Raw genomic sequence first — 20,064 nt, 5'->3', positions numbered from 1 at the left:
TGTGTCCACTTTTTCATGTCTTTTACACATAAACATTTGTCCCCGCTGTGTTGGGAGTGGCTCCTTATTTTTCATCTAAAGTAACAGACCCAGAATCGGCACTTTTGAAACAGGGCTGAAACAGAGGGGTTTATGGGAAGCTACAATGCATGATCTGTTTGGTATTTTGAGCAAAACAGTTCAGAGACATGTTTTGTATATATCTGAGACCTATAATATATTGATGAAAAATAGTATTATAGGGGACCTTTAATATGTCTATTTACAACGACTTACTGTGTCACGGTTAAAATGACTACGGGTGGGTAAAATGGTATGAACATGTCTAAATCTACACCTTTCCACATGTCCTTGACTTATGTTTGTGCACTTGTGTGTTTACATGAATGTTAAAATGTCAAAACCTCATACTTACTTTCTATGAAAGGCATGTTTGCATGGACAAATCCCCAGCTCGTCTTTCTGTTTGAACTCCTCTAAGCACACCGCACAAATCTGAAAGGAAGAGGGGGCCGTTAGAGATGTTTTATAAGGGGGGAAAAATGCAACATTTTAGATTTGTTGGTAGACTGGTGTTCGTTCCTTCAAATCTGAAATATGTGTTGGTGTATGAAAGCAAAGGTCAAGCGCTCATGAAAAAGACAACTGTGGCCAACATCTGCAAAAAATGTACACAAAAAACAGAGCAGTAACTGACCCACTGTGTTCTGTTGTATAACTCGCACTAAACTCACACTGGGGATTGGTTCAGTTGCTGGTCAGAGGCTTCCTTGAGAGAGGCTTCCCTTAAAAAAAAGGATTCCTCCGTTTAACAGGAAAATCTGTAAAAACACTGCGATGTGAAACTTTCTTTCCCCTAGCTTTTGCTTTTCAAGTTACAGAGCTAAGGAAGCCTGAAAGATATAAAGAAACAGCCATACAAGTGGACCCGCACCCCAGAGGGACTATTAGACCATATCAAAACCTAATCTTTGAAAGAAAAACAAACATGTTTTCATGGGCTATGTAGCCCGGTTCTACAATCTAATGATCTCAGCTCCGTTAGCAATAGCTTCTGTCGTATTAGATCAAACAAGTCAGTGATAACAGAAGTCCTTTATCTCTCACTGGTTTCCTGTGACAGATGCAATTCTGAAGGACAGGTTGGAGTTGTTATTCATTTTTTGTTTGTTTAAAACACACACACGCGCAACTGTTCACCAGGCATGATGCCACGAGTCATGATCTGCCAGATAGCATTAGCTTAATGTTTTGGCTGTATGTGACAGGGTCATTGGAGCTAAATCTAGAGTAAAATATCTGAGGGAGTGTTCATCTTTTTCAGTGTACCCTGGGTGAATACTTTCCATGTTGACATACATTTACAAGAATATGCTGGAACAATTTGAAGCAAAGCCAGTTTAGCCCACAGTCATCCACTCACATGTGGTCGGGGGTCTAGGTTACAGTGACATCTCATCTTTTAACATGTAGCTGGGATAAACAGTATAACGGGCATTCAGGAGGCTTCGCAATCAGAAGGCAGAACCATCATGGCTGTTTCTTTAGAGCAAAAGAACAGAGGTTCCCCTGCAGATGCTGGATGTCCGAGCTTGTCACCCTGTCCCTACGGGTAAGCCCACCCCTCCAAGGAACCTTCTTTTGGCAACTTATACTGTATATGCAATGTCATTGTTTTCCCATCACAATCTAGAGCAGGGGTAAGGGTTGGCAATAATCAAACCTCCCAGAGAAACTCATTATTGGCTGGTAAAAAGAAGCAACTGGCATCTGACTACCCTCTCCAGACCACCATTGGACTAGCATTGATAGGACAAACAGTGCAAATTGAAATGAACATTTCAAATCTTAAGAAACTGGGCAAAGAATAAGCCCACAAAGTATTTCTATCACAAAACTTCACCGAACCTGTGGGTAACATTTCCAAAAAAAGAGTTTTAATCTGGCAGTCTAACCCTGTGACTGTTACCCCTTTAGCCACACAGAATATATTTTCTCAGCTCTATATTACAGAGGTGGATGGATAAGGAGGGATGAAAAGAACAGCATGGGGGCTCTTAGCTTTGTCTCTTGATGATATTTAGACACAGAGCAATCCTCTGTTATGTTGTCTGTCTTTCTCTTTTTACACATGAAAAGATCAATGTTTTTGTTCCTTTCAGTGCCTTGTCTACTGTGTCACTCTCACAGTTGGGATCTGGCAACCTTCCCAAACTTTTGACAAAATCTCTTTCTCCCTATTAACTGAATGAACCAAGTTACTAATTCAATGCAAAACAGATGGGCTTGTGGGAAAAAAACATTACCATAGCAAGTGGGTATTAGGACCAACACACCCTCTTCCTGTAATAGTGAGGAGGCATCTTTTGCATCACCTCTGATATTTGCATTATCTTTACACACCTTTCTAAAATATGATAAAATAATGTAACCATAACAGATACTGACTTTTAATATAGATTGGATTAAGTTATAGTTTAATACCAGGTATAGTTTTATGTTTATCAAAAGTTATTACATCCTTCTCTATCTAGAGCAGTTTGTCCCGGGAGTCGATTACACACTGATTTGAATACAAGGCAAACCACAATCTCACTCATAGAACAATCAGTCGACTGCCATCCCATAGACAACAGGTTTTACTTGCTGTTTTTATGGCGGGTCCGTTTCTTTCTTGCATAGGCTAACTATTAGCTCACGTATACATTTGAGTGTAACAACGATTGTAAAAATAATAAAAAATGAAAGATATTAGATGTTGTGTTTTTCTTCACATATCATATTGTATGAGGTATTATTTGATATATGAGACAGAGGGGTTTAAAGTCATACTAAAAAAAGGATAACTGATCAAGTTTCACATCAAACAACCTTGAACATGAGTTGCCCAGTAAGCTGATCCCATATTAGCACTCTCACTGAAATATTCCATAAAATTGCAGAGATTGAATTCATGCATCTTAGCCAATAATCGTGTATCCAGGGTGATCCTTTGGCGTGGGAGCCTTCAAAACTAGGTCATCCACCTAGACTAGTGTGTGTGTGTGTGTTGTTTTTAAACAAATACAGCTTGGACATTGTGTCACAGTCGTATGACACCTTCCAATGTTTTCTCTCCGTTTCTAAAAACATAAACAGCGCAAGCCCGCGGCCGGATGAAACAGTGGGAAGTTACAACACTGATGACAGGAAAGTGTGTTTAGCCACGTGTCAAAGCCCACACGAAGATGCTATTGTTAACATTTCATTTGCACTTCAGTGTTAAAGGGAGGGTGTTCCTGGATGCAAAGTCAGTGCGGGTGCTTAACACACCGATTGCTGCCTGTAATTTGCCAACCAAGTCGAGCTGACATAAAGCATTACGTAATAACGGTAGGAAGAGGACTCATGACTTAACCACGGGATGCAAGCTTTCACAAGACAGTAAAGACTGATTTACTGAATGTTAAATTACTAATAATGTTTATTTCATCACTGTTGACAAACTAGACACAACCCAGAAACTATATAAACCCAGTAGACCTACAGATAGCCAGAACATGAGTCCTTACTTTTTTAGAATTGGATTGTCAGAGCCAAGAGGTTTATGTTCATAATGTCGGCATGAATGCACCTTCTAGAGTCCCAGGGCTTAGCCTTTTATTTCAAATCAATGGAGAGCACAGTGCATTACGGCACAGCCATCACTAATGCATAACCAAGAGCAGCAAGGTACAGAGAGGAAGACCTTTTGACAAAAGTATTGTTCAAATCAAGAGGGATGTGACTGGACAGATCGAAATAACTGATAACACTGCACATTGTGAACTTGAAGGTTACATTACAGAATGTACTGTACACTAGATAGTAAGAGATCAGTTCATAATAACGTAAGAAAGAAGATGAGTGCTTACCTCATGCAAATTTAGCTCTTTGACTTTTTCTTTCTGAATGACCTGAGAGGCACAGTGAGAGATAAGAGCAGATTAGGTTCTCTGGGAATACAATAAAAGACTAAACATAAACATCTAATAATCAGAGTGTAATTAAAAAACAACAGGTTAAAAAACAGAATCAGAGATACTGTGTGTTATAATATAATTCACATTACAGTCTTAAAGTAAATGCATGTGCACAAAGGTGTGTGTGTGTGTGTGTGTGTGTGTGTGTGTGTGTGTGTGTGTGTGTGTGTGTGTGTGTGTGTGTGTGTGTGTGTGTGTGTGTGTGTGTGTGTGTGTGTGTGTGTGTGTGTGTGCATGTGTGTGTGTGTCATTGGAATGCTTACTTGTTTGTATGCATAAAGCTCTTTGTGCGCCTGGTGCCGTAACCTGGGGAGACGGAAAGACAAAACATCTGTTTGATCAGGAAGGGGTTTTACAACAGACCAGGTCAGTTAGAGTTTCATACATGTCAAATCCTGGAAAAAGAGAGAGAAATTACAAACATAGATGTAATACTTGCCTTCTGACATTAGTCAGGTGAAAAAATACTGACTAAATAAAGATTACATTGGAATAACTATTTTCAGTAAGGAGTGCAAATAGATCACATTACTGAAAACTTCAAGCTATTTGTTCAAGTTACATATTAGCAGATGTCATTCATAGAAAACCTTAGGCCTTCGTGTCAAACCGAACACCAAACATTAAGTTAAATATAACCAATAAAACCAATGTTAAAGGTTTATATCCAACTGTTGGTGTAACTCTTTGTTATCATCGCTCTTGCAAATGAGCAAACACAAAACAACTCAATCCAAATAGAGAACAGAAAGAGTACTGTGTAAGAAGAGAATCTATGTACTGAGGATAATAATAAAATATGTAGAAAAAAGGGGAGAAAACAACAGAGATAGGAGAAATTCATAGGTTTGTAAGATTTACCTCCATTACAAGTAACCTTAACCTCTCGCAGCAGAGTGAGAGGGATCTGTAAAACAAGCAGCACAGTCTAGGAGAGAAACTGACATTTTAAAGAAGTCAGCAGGAAAAGGTGCAGAGACTCCTAAGGGTCGAGGACAACTGGTCATGGGTTAGGGGGTCGTGGGTGACTGATGGGGCCATTAAGTGCAATGTCGAAGTGTGAGAGGAGAATAACCAGCTGACAAACTAAAAACAGGTGGTCAAATTGACCCCCCTCTTAAAGCTGCATTATCATAATTCACCTGCATTTAATATGGAACTCAAAATCTAATATATGTATGATAGCCATCAATTTAAATGAAACATGTCCAAATGGTCTACCTTGTGGTATGTCACCAAACATAAACACTAAATACAAAGTTACTTAATAAAATGTTTAGGGCATGATCATGATTTCAGCATTCAATGCCTCAAGTCTTTAAGACTTTGAGATAAAAATGCCCTTACGAAATACTTAAAATATATATTTTGTATTTGTTAAAGATGTATACACCATTGCATATTTCACATATGTGTGTGTGAACTGAATACTCGCTGATAGAGAAGCTTGAGTTCCTCTGTGAGAGTCTGCCTTGTGTCAAACTATATGTGAGTGTTGGTCACATGTCAATGCTAACGTTAATTCCTTATCATTCACCTCTCAATGTAAACAAGAGCCACATAAACTGCATAGAAACCCTACGATTTCATGGCAGGCATTGACGTTTAATTAAACTATTGCCAATTTGTAAAAGTAGTGGCTTAAAATGAATTGTCCAGTCGTCATGCATGATGGTGCATATCATTTCAGTCATTTGGGGCCAGTCCTTTCAGATTTGGCTCCATAAAATGCATCTAAATGGCTGTTTTTGCCTTCAATCACTAAACCAGGCAATCTTGACTTTAGTTTTGAATCATGGTTCTAAATTAAAGTTATAGGGGTTTTTGTTCACAGTTAGATGAGGAATCGTAGCAACAGTAGTAGTTAACCTACTTACCATTTGCCCTGCAACATAGGACATGGCAGGGTGGCGAGGGGTGAATTTGGTTGAGACCTGCTGCTTCTCACTGTCTTAGATCAAAAAGGCTGGACATTGTTTATTTTCAGTTCGTTGCTGCCAGGAGAAAACCACTGCAGCAACGGCAGCCAGGACTCTTTGAAAAGACCAGTGGGGTTGAAAAGAGGGGCTCGGGAATGACCAGTAAAGTACCTCCACTATTCCTGAATAACTGGATTACACTCATGACTAAAAGCCTGAAAAAGGAGCTTTAACTAGATGAACGTTATTGATGACAAACAAGAGGTTTAAACTTGGCTTGTGCCATGATCCTGTAAAGTTATCAATTGTAGTATCATAGATACTTCTTCCAACTGTGCTGTTGAAACATTGTGCCCTTGTGTAAAAAAGATGATTAGTAAGACAAATGTAAAAACACACATTTCTAAAAAATAAAACAAAAATCCTTCAACCTCAGCTGGAAGCCAAAGAAAAATGCCATACAGTTTGTGAATAAATCATATTCAGCATGCAGACAACTTTAGCGCTGACCTTACAGCAATGTTTTTAATCATGTAGATTACTAGATTTATAGTTTCCATTCGTTTTAAGCAATTACAAAAAAAAACGTAGCGTTAATGCAAAGATAGCATGGATCTTACCTTATTAGGTAGCAGCAGAAGAGGAGGCTGAGGATGAAGACAAAGATGGCCGTCCCAAACACCACAATGTAGATATTGAGGGGAAGATTCTGAAACCCTATATTTGGCATCCTGAAACTGTAGTGCGGGAAATCGGAGCTCATGGATATTCTGGATGGAGAGAAATAAATGTCAAAAAGTTTATCAATATTTGGTTGAACTTTAACACACTCAGTAAGTGAGTGGAAAAAAACATGGCCCAATAATAATGTCAAAATGTAACTCAGGGCAAGTTAGTTCCACTTTCAAATTAGTTTTACTTTCAGTATTACATAAACATTTGGGTTTTTTTAGGTTTGGTTTTACTGTAAATGCATTTAGCAGCATGTGCAGAGCTTTCACTTCACTATAGTAACACTCTCTGTTGACATTATTCCACACATTTCTTTTGTTTTTCATACTTAACCCTAGACTAGAAGATGTGTTTCCATGTTTTTATGTGGATTAAATGTGTCTAAAAATGTCTAAAAAAAGAATTGTCATTAGAAACTGAAGACATCGGCATAAAGGCCTTTGCTAAGCCGGGTCGATAAAGATTAATACAAAGGGAAAGAGACACATGGTGTGTTTATATTTTCACACTAACCTACTATTCATACCAAGTATTTTGTAAAGTCAGGTATAGTGCATTAAAACTGAATATTATGTGGATTGTGTGTAAGCAAGACATGCAAGGATGTATACTAGAAATGTGCGAAGTACATTTGAGGTAGGTATCCTCCCGCTGTGACATCTGCTGACTCCGTCCTGATTTAACCCGGAAACCCGCAGACACTAAAAACACGAGAGTTATTCGCTAAAATACCACGGTATGTTATGGATAAATATGCCCTTTAGCCCTTTATTCCCGACATCCCTAACTAATGAGTCAGTGGTCCTTCCTGCACAGCTGATGTAAGAATTGCTGTATTTGGCCAGATGCCAAAACCTCCGAATGTACCCTGAACGTCAACAGTGGATGTCTGTCGCAATACCTGCCATACTGTTACTTTAGAGGATATGTAAAAGTCTTATTGAGCTTTATACTTAACAGCCACCTTATATTTCACACATAAAGCATCAAAACCATAGACAGCGTTTTTGTAAAAAAACTGGTAAATAAAACAATGTTTACAAAGGCTATCGTGTAGCATGTATTTGACAACATTGTGTAACAGCATATATAGCTTCCTGAAAAAGTGATTCATAAAAGCCAAGGCACACAAAGGGTCTGTTGGTCAAGAGCTTTTACTCGATATACCAAAGGGACATGACTAGACATGTATCCGCCTACCGGAGCGGAGGAGGAGGAGAGGACAGGAATAACTTGGCTCCTTTGAGAACCCTCTCTTGTGCCCCCTCCCCTTCACTAAACACCAAGAGCTCCATTCCTCTACACTTACTGGACAGTGGAAAGTTTTCAGAGTTTTGCTGAGGCCATTAACAATCCTCTCCTGCTTAATGATTACCCCATGAGTGTATGACACTGATACTTGCTCTTTTGTATATCACTTAGGTTTCTCAGAGTGAGGAACACTCTCAGCATTACCCTCAGAAGCCTCTTTATAACATTACTCCATCCAGTATCGGCTGTCATTATCGGTATCTCAATGCAGAGTATCCCCGTAAGAGGGATAAACGTCATTTGCTGTGAAAATCACAGCAAATTACGCTTAAACAAGGGAAGTTCTTTTAGTAATGATATGGCTCATTATATTACCTTGATTGGTAATGTAACTTCTGTAATTCAACATATGTTTTAATGTCTAAATAACTACCGACCAAGCACTTACATATTTTATCCATGTATACAAAAACCTCTCACTGTACAGAACATACGCAGCCACTACTATGCAGAAGAGAACAAAAAGCTGGTGGTAAATGGCCCTAACATGTTTCTATGGCTTCCTCTTAGTTCGAGACAGACAGCAGCTAAGACAAAAGATGGATGCCTTCAGTGTGGTGTGGATGACGCCAAGAGATTCAATGCCAATACAATTAAAAGGGAAGCCCAACCATTACCAGGTAAAGTTGGCCACCTCCCAAAAGCGTGGTCCATTTTCTTTTACATTTCCAAACAGAACAGGGCATTTTAGATGTTGCTTTTGTGGCATGACTGTGTATATATTGTCAACGATTGAATAAGCTGTAGATAAATAATGTAATGACGTCATTTTTACTTCTTTGTCCAAGTTTTAGGGCTGCTTGCCAAACTCCAGCCCTACTTCTCCTTTGGCTTCCCTTCAAGCAAAGTCAACAGACAACCTCCCTTTTTCTCAACACGCAGAGCTACATGCTACTCACATAAGCTACAAGCACCTCTGGAGATAGAACCACTGAAAACAATTGTTTTACTAGCAAACTACTGCTACTAGTCCACTAATACAGTTACTTAATAACATTTCAAATGCAGACTTTTCCATAGCTTTAGTTCAAAAAGACAGACTGGTGTTGATCTTGCAAGACCACTTACAACTAAATCATTATTGTTTTCCTGTAGACACACACATACCCAAGTGGCGCCTTCATGCTGAAGAGTAGAGATGTCTGCATAGATCTCTAACAAATGTCTTTGAGAAATGACATAACCTGTCCTTGAGAGCGTTGTCACTGGGTTGCCTCCTGTTTACTTATTTAGATCATAGCCCTTCTTTGCCCCCTTCATAAAGGCTCCATGCCAAAAGCAAGCCTCGCTTCACCCTCTGACTTTCTCTAAACAGCCACAACAACCTTCCCCTGCTTATCTGAAGAAACAAACGTGCTGTGGAGCGACATGCTTTATACACGCACAAAAACACTCCTCAGGGGAAATTTGAAAGCAACACAACGACAATCCTCCCTAAATAGTAGATGATTAAGTAAGAACAGAGGCCTCTAAAGAGTAGCTGGAAATCACTTCTGTCCTTTCAATAATTTTGGCTTCAAACTTAGCACTTAACTTAGAAATGTTCCTTTTCAGCTGCAGCTCCTGTAGCCAGGGAGGTTAGCAAATGCTACCTAGGTGTGTAAAAGCAGGTCCAATTTGAGATGTGGATTAACATATCAGCTTTAAATAGTCAGCTGTGGCTCTTCACCGGAGAGGGCATGCACCTCCAGTGAATTGGCAGCTAAAGCTACATAGTTTTCTCTGAGACATGCTTGATGGTGGTACATAAACATTGTTGATTCAACAACCTCAAGGAGTGTGAAAGGCTCATTAGTTCCCCTTTACTAGTAATCCAGTAAAGCTATTTCAAATCTTACAAAAAAACAGTTAGAAATGTTGCTTCTGCTTGTGAGCTTGTTTTTTTCTACAGTCATGCATCGTATTCATAATACAAAAAATGTGTGATGTTTTTTCTTCAGAACATCTCACCAAGGAGGATTTTGAGAAATACATTAACTCTTTTCGCGGTTGACAGATGTGTAAAACGATTTTACAGAATGTTGTAAGCCAACACAACACTTAAATCTGCATAATTGTTAGCCAGTTGTGAAAAATGACCTGCTCCCAAACATCCACTACCACAGCTTCCATGTAGCTTAAACATGACAGTTGCAAAGCTGCTAATTGCTACATCAAAATAACCCCATGCTAAATACAGATAACATAACATGGTGTCAGGCCTTCCCATCATTGCTGTAAATCACAAAGTTTACATTAGTATTAAATGGATGCTTGACATGGCCCTGATAATCCATATAATGTGGTGGTGCTATCAGCGAGTAACATCTACAGTGAACTATTCCTACAAACAAGTCAGCTACAGGACTGCTAAAACACTCGATGAACAAGAAAAACTCCATCTTTACAGTTCAATGAAAAGCTACGGAACAGACATGTAGCTCATTAAGCTAGTATGAGTTTAGGAGGGGGGAGTATTCAAAGCAGGTTTGATTTATTGAAGGTCCTTCTTCAAAGGTAATCTGTTCTTAGGCTATCCTCTCTTCACTATGTGCAACACCCTTACAGTATCAAGATTTGCTGATCCAGAGGACTTGGATAGATCAAGATATATCAGGAAATGTAACCCCTTCTCAGTAAACAACCCTTATATCACTGATACTAAACACTAGAGACTAAACAAATACGCAGTCCAAAATGTAATGGAAAAACTAAATGAGTGAACAGAGTGCAAATCCTTCCATACAGTAAGGGAAAACTGAATGGATATGTTAGTATGATTTATTTGTGACCAATATGTAGACAGTGCTCCACTATCATTATCAAAACATCAAATGAGTGAATTGACCAGTGGTGCTGGTCTATAAAGTAGACGTCAACAGACTTGAGGTCTATCCCACGGCCCAGTGAAGCAGGGAGTAGTTGCTCTACAACTTTCAGAGAAAATTAATTAAAAACTACTCGTAGTCAAAGCTTAGCAATTAGTCCTGCTTCCTGTTATTAAATAGCTTAAAGTGCATCTAAAAATACCGTGTTGCCCTCTCCCTCTTTGAAACTAAAGGGCCCACTCGGGACGAGAGCCAAACGTGCACGCTTCACTGGCTGAAAAACTAACGGTTGAAGGGGGGATGTATTTCAAATGCAATGGTAGTGAACAGATTTAACATAAAGGATAAACCTATTAGACACCAATAAGAAATCCTAAAATGTAATGACTTGGTATCAGTTATGGCGCTGTTCCACTGCAGGGCCTCGCTCGGCCTAGTACGGTATGGCTAGGCCTTGTTAGGCCAGGCTCACTTTATGCTTTTTTTCCATTACAATTTAGGGACTGGGGCAGTAACTATAGTAACGCAGTGTAGGCGGAGCCGTGACGTCATCTTCAATGCGAACCACAAAACCAACATCAGCCGTTAGCTCTTAGCACTCAGAGCTCACAGCTCCTCATATCTGTTCAGAAACTAGACAAAAGTTAAACAAATACAAACCACAGACTGTCTGTGTCATGGCGAATACAGTCGCTGGTTTATTTATGTCTGTATAGGCCGTTGTTTTGAGTGTGGACGGTCGGAGCATATACAACGTTAGCTTAGCCGATCTCCATTCAGAAAACACGCATTTTAAAAGGTTTTTCGCCTGCCGTCTGTCTGCAGACTTGTCAAAGCATTAATTCATGGTTTTTACTATCCGGTATCAGTATGTTGTTACTTCTTTTTGAAACGTGTATTACAATTAAATCACGGTCAAATATGTTCATCTTGTTGTAGTTGCCAGCGATTCTCTCACTAGTTTAGCTTACTCAGCCGGGTTGTTGGCCCGGAAAGAACTTCGATTTTGGAGAGCCAGAAAAACTGTGAACAAGTACCCGCTAGCCGGAACTACGCCTAGTGGGAACGCAACCAAAAACGGGCCGTGGCACGCTTAAACCGCGCTGTAGTGGAAATGCGCCATTAGTGTCTTCTAGTTGGAGAAGACACGCAGACATTTTCACATGACCTCACCCTGTTACATAGGCATCAACAAGATCATGCACAGCACAGCACATCACATTTATAGGATATGAGCGCCTGTGTACAAATCACTCTTCACATTCAATGTGAACGGTTTCCTGTGGTACGATTGAACAGAAAGATGTGGTAACAAAGTGAATATCATCTCTTTTTCTGCACAACACATTGCTTAGTCAATATCAACGGTTATAGAGCTACATCACATGTAATTGCTGCATCAGGAGGACTAAACCATATTATAAAAGAGACATACTTTTGCCTGTTAAATTAAAACTGAATTGATGCATACAAATTGACATAACCCGGACAAAAATGAAGAAATGGAATCATAGTATGCGACTGCTACTAAGTAAGTAACGTCTTAACAAGAAAGGTAGCCACACTCTTTTGAATGCACACAGCGGATGCTTATAGGCAATACCAAGACTCATGTCAAACAATTACCAAGAAAAAACCCTTTACAAGTCAGCAAGAAAACGGTTCAGTCAGCGTGTCACACAATACACATGAAAATCAGATCTTTGTTTACACTCTACCCCTCTTTGTGAACTAATAGAGCATTCCCCTACATAAGATTGAGAAACAATCAAAACTTTCAAAGGGTCTGTTTAGATCAGGAGGAATTTGTTGTAGGCTATACTTTTATTTTCCAATAAATCAATGAGCTGCTAGTGTGTGGGAGCTCTTCGTCTGAGGATAACATCACTCCCTAACCAAGTGAAGCAAAGACAACACGTTACTACGACACCTTTTCCTTCAGTCGGTCGGTATTGTTTCACTATTGGACACACTATTAGTATTTAGTAATTATTAACCCAGAATACAAACACAATCACTTCTTGAATAACCCTTTCAACTACGCCAATAAGTCATTACCTATTTGAGTTACAAAATGGTTTCATTTTGAACTATTCCATGTAAAATAAGTATTCAGACTTTCTTAAAAAGTGAAATACATTACAGTACACATACTTCACAGTTTGATATGTGATACCAGTTTATCAAAAAACTGAAATCTGATTCAAGACAATGATTAGCATGTGGGAATAGTTGGCAAGAGTATCTGTAGAACACGGTAATTGATCTTTAAAACCATATCAGAAACCATATTTGTATAGACTTCTCTTTATCAAACAAAAACATCTGACCACTAATGTTTTCAGAAAACCGAAAATCCTTCTTGAACAAATCTGACCGGAGAACCCTCTCTCGGTCGTTGCAAAGTCATTACGTAACAAATTACTAACAATGGGATGACTGTAGAGCCTAATCAAACATAATGAACACAAAGCCACCCATCAGACTCCGCAGCCCTCTTCTATACCCTTCTCATATATAATAGTAGCTAAACTATTCGAATCCAAATCACATGGACAAACGATGACATTTTTGGACCCATGATATTTCACATTTTTGACATGTGATAGAATAAGTGTCATGAAGCTGCTGAGTAATACTTGTATTTGTTTTTCTAAAGAAACATTTTGGCAATGGGTTTGAGAATACCCTTGTGCTCTGTAATTTTCCTCTCCATAATTGTTGTTTTACTTAATGTATCCTTAACACTTTCCTTATTTGCTTGTTTTATCCTGTGATCAAATAAGGAATACCAACCGTAGCTCTGTACAGTAGTCTCTTGTGATCAGCCCACTGCATCACATTCACCAGATGCTGTCCAAATGAGAAGTGGAAATTTCCACCAGCAGCCACAGCCGTGCTAGAGATTTGCACATCTGAAACGTAATATGCCAAAGGGCAGCAACACACTCCGGGGCCTCGGAGGAAAAGCAAAAGGGCTCTTGAAAATGTTCTGGCTCTGGTTAGTGTAATGCCCACATTCAGATGATACTTGCACACCAAATGTTCAGTCATTTGATAGCGGGGAAGTTCTGAGGTGCTGGCCATTCACTCATCTAACTGTCCATCAAAACAAAATTGCTCATAGTTTAAATGTTTTATGACAAGACTGGTTAGTTAAATCCTTCTTTCAGCCGAAGTGGAGGAAACAGATCGAATACAAAGCATAGAAAGCACACAGGCTTAGGATACAGCTCTCAGGAAGGGGAGTATAATGCTTTAAAAGACTCTTTTCTCTCTAAACGGTACGACAGTGGTTCTTCCTAGGAGAAATAAAGATGAGAATATGTATGTTCACACACACCAATTACTTGTGAAAGCGGTGTACAAAGTTCAGGAACTGCGTTTGAACTTCAAGTCCTAAAATATGCATTAAAAAAAGTTTGCTTTTTTAAAGTTGTACCAAGTTCTACAGTAAGTAGGTCGCTGTGATTATTACTAGTTTTGGAGATGTGGGAGGAAAAGGACTTGAGAGGAGCTGACAAAGTCAGCCTGATGCTGATTGAACTAGGTATGTTCTTAAGGTGATAGTATGCAGACTTAATAACTGTTGTAATGTGAGTGTTAAAATGCAGGTCTGAGTCCATCACTACTCCTAGATTTCTTGCTTTATTTGTTGTTTTAAAGTCTGCCGACTGAAGCTCTGTGATGACTTTGAATCGTTCCTCCTTTGCTCCAAAAACAATAATCTACTTTTCTTTAGTGAAGTTTTAACCTGACATAGCTTTGAGATGTTATTAATGCCTGGAATGGTGTCTGAGAATAAGGGTTATGGTTTTAACTATAAATAAAACCTCTTAGAAACTTGTAATGATATATCTGTGAAAGAAGAGCGGTTCATTCATGAACTAAAATCATGTAAATGTGACAGGAATAAAAAGTGTGTTATGACCTTACTATATCTGCCCTCCCCCCTTCTCTCTCCCATTAAAGCTCATCCTTCCTGCGTGGACTCTGATAGTAACACAAGCTGACACAAACAAGAGGAACTGACACACACAGCTGTCTCATAGCACTCGTCTCCCCGTATCCAATGCCACATTTTTCTGGAGGATTTTTTTTCTACTTTCAGTGCTCCATGGCACCTCATTTGACTGTCAACATTTGACTTTCTACCCAATTTAAATTCTATTTTTTGTGAACCGTTTGTTGACTTTTGTCTATGGTTGTTTAGTACCCACACATTGTCACCTTTTAATCAAGACTAGTCAGTGATTTCATTTAAAAAATAACCGTTTCTAAACACTGAACAAGATTATAATTACTTGTAAGAATCCTAATCTGTTGCCATGTCTTTTTTAGTGATACCTACTTTAGAGCAACCGGACCCTTGGTCTGCATAGTGCAGGGTCACAAGCACTATAAATAAAAACTGTAGTCATGTGAGGGTGAGTAAGTCATGCTGAAACATATAAAAACAACCTGAACCCAATACACATCATATCGGCTCTTGGGGTTACACTTACCTGCAGGAAATAAACAAAAACTTTAACTGAGACAAAAAAAGCATGCAAAGGTGTCGAACCACAAACTATGACTAAATCTAAAAAACTCACTTTATTTATAAAAGGACACCCACATTGTATGCCTACTCATTGAACCTATTTTCAGAGAATTTTTAGTCAATCTTGACTGAGCCAACTTGATCAATCACCGATGCCCAGGCAGGCTTTATGCATGACACTTGGCATCCATTTGGCATGAGCACAACAGATCCCCTAATTATTCGGAGCTCCGTAAAACGAAGCTGTCTATGCTGTCTGACGGTCGATTTGACACCATTTTTATATTTTTGTTGTAATCATACCGTTTTTTGACTAACAGAAATATTGTTTTCTGGTACCACTTTAACATTTTCCGGGGGGAAATCTGCATTTCGGTATGGGGGCGCAAGCCGAAAGTGAGGGAGCAGCGGTTCAGACAAAACCCTGCATACTGTATCTCAAATGATCTAGCGAAATCTCAGCAAGACAGATTATGATATGTTACATATTATAACGCTGGTGTTGAAATTAGATGAGTAGATAAGTAAACATATTGAAAGCACTATCGTTTTTGTCCGTTCATTTTATTCACATTCGAGCTGCTTGAAGGATGCCAATTAAGGTTAAACCACGTTACAGTTTAAGTTGCTTACAAGAGAGTTGTGGAGGGTTAACATAAAAATGGACCACAGCATATTTTTACCCTGAAGTTAAAACACAGAGAGTAAAAAGACTGGCCTACTAGCCACAGAAAAGGCCTTTTAGTCTATTATGGTTTGACATGAGCTCTAAGGCCTATATATATATATATGTATATATATATATGTGGCAATACTGTGTAACAAAGACAAAAAAATCCCATTAGGTTATTTTCCACTAATTCTGCATACTAATCCTACACCACTCAGCCACATCTCAAATGTTGCAGCAATTTGTAGCCTATAATGAACATGTTGGACCAGCTCTTCATGGTTCAGGAGACACCAGTTTGATTAAATTGATTTATCTAATGTAGTAGCTGACTGTTCAACCTTTGCCCTCAATTTGAGGCACCAGTGCTCTTTAGTCAATTCATGAAGTAATGCTCATTTCCTCTTGAAAATGACAGAACTAGTTTCAACACAACAACATAACTGCAATGATTGGTGATCTTATCATAGAGTAATTGTTAGGAATACTAAGATCGAGAAGATTTTCTGCAGATTGTTCCACAATGAAGACAATTGTTGCAGCTCTGATAAACAATCTGAAATACAGGATTGGTTTTTACTTTTGGTAATAGTTTTTTCAGAAATATCTAAAGATCTTTAACCCTAAATACCAATAAAACCATTCATGACGGTAAAGTAAGAAGACTATCAGCACTTGCTGTTACAGAAGCCAAGTGTTGCACTTACATGATCACCCTCCAAAAGTAACAGGAAGGCATGGGCTCAACGCTCGCCTCAGAATTGGGTTGCCGCTATTCGTTATCAGGTGAGCTATTTCAATAATTATGTCATTTGAGCCTTATACCCTCTCATTGAAGAATACAAATGTTATCTGGCTTCACCTCTAAGGAAGTAACATTATAGTCATTTAGCAAATACTAAATGATTTGCTATTACTGCTAGTCATTGGATACTAGGCTGGCAAATCAATAGATCCTAGATGCTTCTTTGGCCGCACAAAGTAATGAAATCTGCAGAAGACATAGTGTTCTGTAATATTGTGAATGTGATGACATATTTATTCATCCTAAGCCTAACAACTGTAAACCAATGCATACTTAAAAACACCCACAAAATCTGACCACTGCAGAGAACCAAAATTAGTCTGCCTGCTTTTACATGTTTTTGACTGAGCTTTAGACAGCATTTTTTTACTAGCTGTATCTAAAGGTTGCCTGAAATTGCCCTAAATGCATGATGTTCCAAACCTGAATGTTTTCTTTGTTTTGTGCCTGTATCTAGCCGAGCAGTATCTACTACAGCGCATTTACATTTGTGTATCGACTCGTGCAGTGCAATGTTTGACCACTTCAGCTCAAGATGAGTTGAGTGCTAATGCTGAAATTGCCAAGCATCTCTTCAGTATTGTGTTTAAGACAGTCTTATATTATGATTTCTGTCTTGAAAACACATTTTCTTGTTTGCATAAAAATCATTTTCTAGCACTATCATGGCTGCATGGTTTAGTGACAATATTACTTGCATTTGAAAGAGAATTTACAGGGACTAACAACACTTACCAATTGCATCTGTGTTGTTAAGAGACCAGATTTTTAGTTTGGTTTTCACTCTCAGAGATCAGAGAAATTCCACACATGTGCACACTGTACTTTCTACCAGCTACTTAAGTAAAATAATCTAGCCTGTCAGCATACCTTCTTGCAACGAAATCACAAATCATACATTTGCATCAGTGGCATTTAAAACATCTGACACCCACAATTCTTAAACGGTAGAAGGCTAAGCAGTATCTTTTCCATGATTGAGATGCATTCCATCAACAGATGCTATTAAGATGACTGATTCAGGAGAGGACACTGAACATTGTCTCTGGTTAGTGGTTACATGGCAGCTGCTTCCACTGCAGGCAGTCGTTCAATATGAACATGATTTCTGACAATATCAGGTTTACATTATAACAGCCCTCTCATGCACCATTTTTTATCAGATTAGAGACCATAAGCACACATTTCCTATAGGTAAATCTCTACAAAAAAGCTGTATGCACATTTAACTGCCTCATACTTGCACTGCTGCCAACTACACCCACTAAGCGTGTTATGGCTCATGCGTGTTCAAGTCTATGGTTACAGCCCACACAATGCTGTCAGTGTTGACGGAAACGCAGAGAAAGCCCTGCTGTGTCCCTACCATCACAGTTTTCTCTTAAAAGTTAGTTTAAACCATGGTTGCTGCTCTTATAATTAATAATATGTTATGTGCGTTGATAGTAGTATACACATCATAGAGCTGAGTTGACTGTACCCAGTTATGGCACTATGAGAGCTTTAATGACAGAATATATCGTTACATTAATACAGGTTTATGTTGCAGCTAAGATTAACCCAATATGTCTGTGGTTATTGCTCATTAAAAGGACAGGAGACAGCTGGGCGTAGGCTCGCTAGCTAGCAGCGTTTACGGCTAGCTGCAAATGACATAGCGTTTAGTTTCCCCGGAGAAACCCATTGTCCACGTTTACTAAAACACAATAATAGTGTCAGTTCAAACATCCACACACAGCTCTTCAAAAACCCTGTGATGTTATAATGTGACTAACTGGTTAAACTAGTGAATAAACAACACCTTTGACTGGTCTTAAAATAGGACTGCTTGTTGCCAAGTACAACACATTCAATATAACAGTGTTAGCAGCTAACAACAAGGGGTTAAAACAAGGAGTAGCATCCACTCACCAGCGGGTCTCTCAGCCCAGTAGTAGCTATGTCCTTCAGCTGTGTATTTCTTCACACACTCGGGGTGCGAAGAGGCTTTGGAAATGGAGCCAAGAGTGTCCTAGCAACAAAAAACGCTTTAGCCAAAAGTGCCCTAGCAACAAAAAACGCCTTCTCTTATCGTAACCAGACCCCGGCTGCGGGGCGACCTCATCACACAACCCCCGCCTGAGATGTTGACCAAATCCCAGCTGTGGTAGTGTGGGAAGCAGAGGCAACAAAAACACTCCGTTTATAAATGAAGAACGTGGTGGATGGACGTGTTTGCAGGAAGGGAAGGGTTCCCCGGGCGAGTGAATTCCCCTCTTAAAAATCCGTCGTTATGCAGAGGGTTCGCAATCAGCACGGCTCTACGGGCTCTACGGGCTCTACACGTTGCACAGCCCACTACAACCAGTACAGATCCGACCTCCCCCAGTCAGCTCGGCATACACAGCGATGGCTCCGCTGGAGGTTTTGAGTACAGCATGAGGGGAGTGATGCTAGCATGGGAGAGAGGGGGAGGTAAAGGAGGGAGGGAGGGGTACTGCACATGGTCACGTAGCCATTGCAAGTGATTCTTAAAAATATTGGGGCATATTAATCACTACTGGTTCCTTATTGGTAATTGATGAACTCAAATACAAATAAATCAAGAGGGCTTTATTCATATTTCCGTCCAGAATACAGAATTACGTCTGAAGTTATCTAGTGATGAAATTACATCAATTAAATAATACATAATTATAATCACATAAAAGTACACATTATTACATAAGAATACACAAGTGCTAAGTATACTTTTTAAAGCATAAATATAAAAGAAACAAATACACAGTAGGCTTATAGAATTGATATAATAAAACCAAAATAGACTGTATTGTTTTACAATATAAAAAGTACAAACTAGAGTCTAGTAAGTGACTCAATATTGTCTTTTTTAATGTAAACTTGATGCACTTAATAACAAACTGTATGATGTTCGAAGAAGTCTTCTGCTCTTTAAGTATTTGGGCCAAAGTGTAAACATATCCCATCACAAGTTAAAGTGATTGTGCAACACACCATTGAGAACCATCTGAGTATGATACAAAATGTGTTCTCAAAGCACCACATTCAAAAAATGATGAAGGTTCATTTTTCATGATATGAAACCACCACTTCTTCTAAATTGAGTCTTTATTTTTAAGCGTGATGTAATAGCAGCAAGCAGGGTTCATTCATGTTCTCTGCTCTCGTGAACTTTGCTGTTAGTCTTTCTCAATGATGAAGATGGTACTGGTGATTCTTGCCTGTTTCGGTAAAGGGAGGATAAGGCTGAGAAAAAGAGTCACAAATGCTGGTAAT

At 39.0% G+C, this 20,064-nt stretch overlaps 1 protein-coding gene across 2 annotated transcripts; it reads right to left on the bottom strand.

Annotated features, from left to right (window-relative positions):
• Positions 1-241: 241 nt before the first annotated feature.
• rnf24 (ring finger protein 24) lies at positions 242-19,214 on the bottom strand. Of its 2 annotated transcripts, none has more exons than XM_010793105.1 (5): positions 9,071-9,179; positions 6,541-6,690; positions 4,265-4,307; positions 3,894-3,935; positions 242-495 (listed from the first exon to the last, which is right to left on the bottom strand). In XM_010793105.1, exons 1-5 carry the CDS (start codon positions 9,109-9,111, stop codon positions 412-414), a joined length of 360 nt encoding a protein of 119 aa, XP_010791407.1. In that variant the 5' UTR covers positions 9,112-9,179; the 3' UTR covers positions 242-411. The 2 variants fall into 2 exon arrangements, with proteins under 2 accessions (XP_010791407.1, XP_010791408.1); XM_010793106.1 differs by lacking the exon at positions 9,071-9,179 and adding an exon at positions 18,700-19,214 and having other exon boundaries at positions 248-495.
• Between the last annotated feature and the right edge of the window lie 850 nt (positions 19,215-20,064).

The sequence above is a fragment of the Notothenia coriiceps genome, unplaced genomic scaffold (assembly GCF_000735185.1).
Source record: "Notothenia coriiceps isolate Sejong01 unplaced genomic scaffold, NC01 NC01_scaffold00037180, whole genome shotgun sequence".
In the NCBI taxonomy this organism is placed as follows: Eukaryota; Metazoa; Chordata; class Actinopteri; order Perciformes; family Nototheniidae; genus Notothenia; species Notothenia coriiceps.
The sequence above is the reverse complement of the archived record's forward strand: the minus strand, read 5'-3'. Positions and strand labels throughout refer to the sequence as shown.

Bases quoted from the DNA above. Each gene is read 5' to 3' on its own strand.
- rnf24 (XM_010793105.1), bottom strand. From the start codon at position 9,111: ATGCAGACATCTCTACTCTTCAGCATGAAGGCGCCACTTGG. The intron at 6,691-9,070 runs GTATGTGTGTGT...CTCTCCATCCAG, and splicing joins AGCATGAAGGCGCCACTTGG to AATATCCATGAGCTCCGATT. The intron at 3,936-4,264 runs GTAAGCATTCCA...TGTGCCTCTCAG, and splicing joins AGCTTTATGCATACAAACAA to GTCATTCAGAAAGAAAAAGT.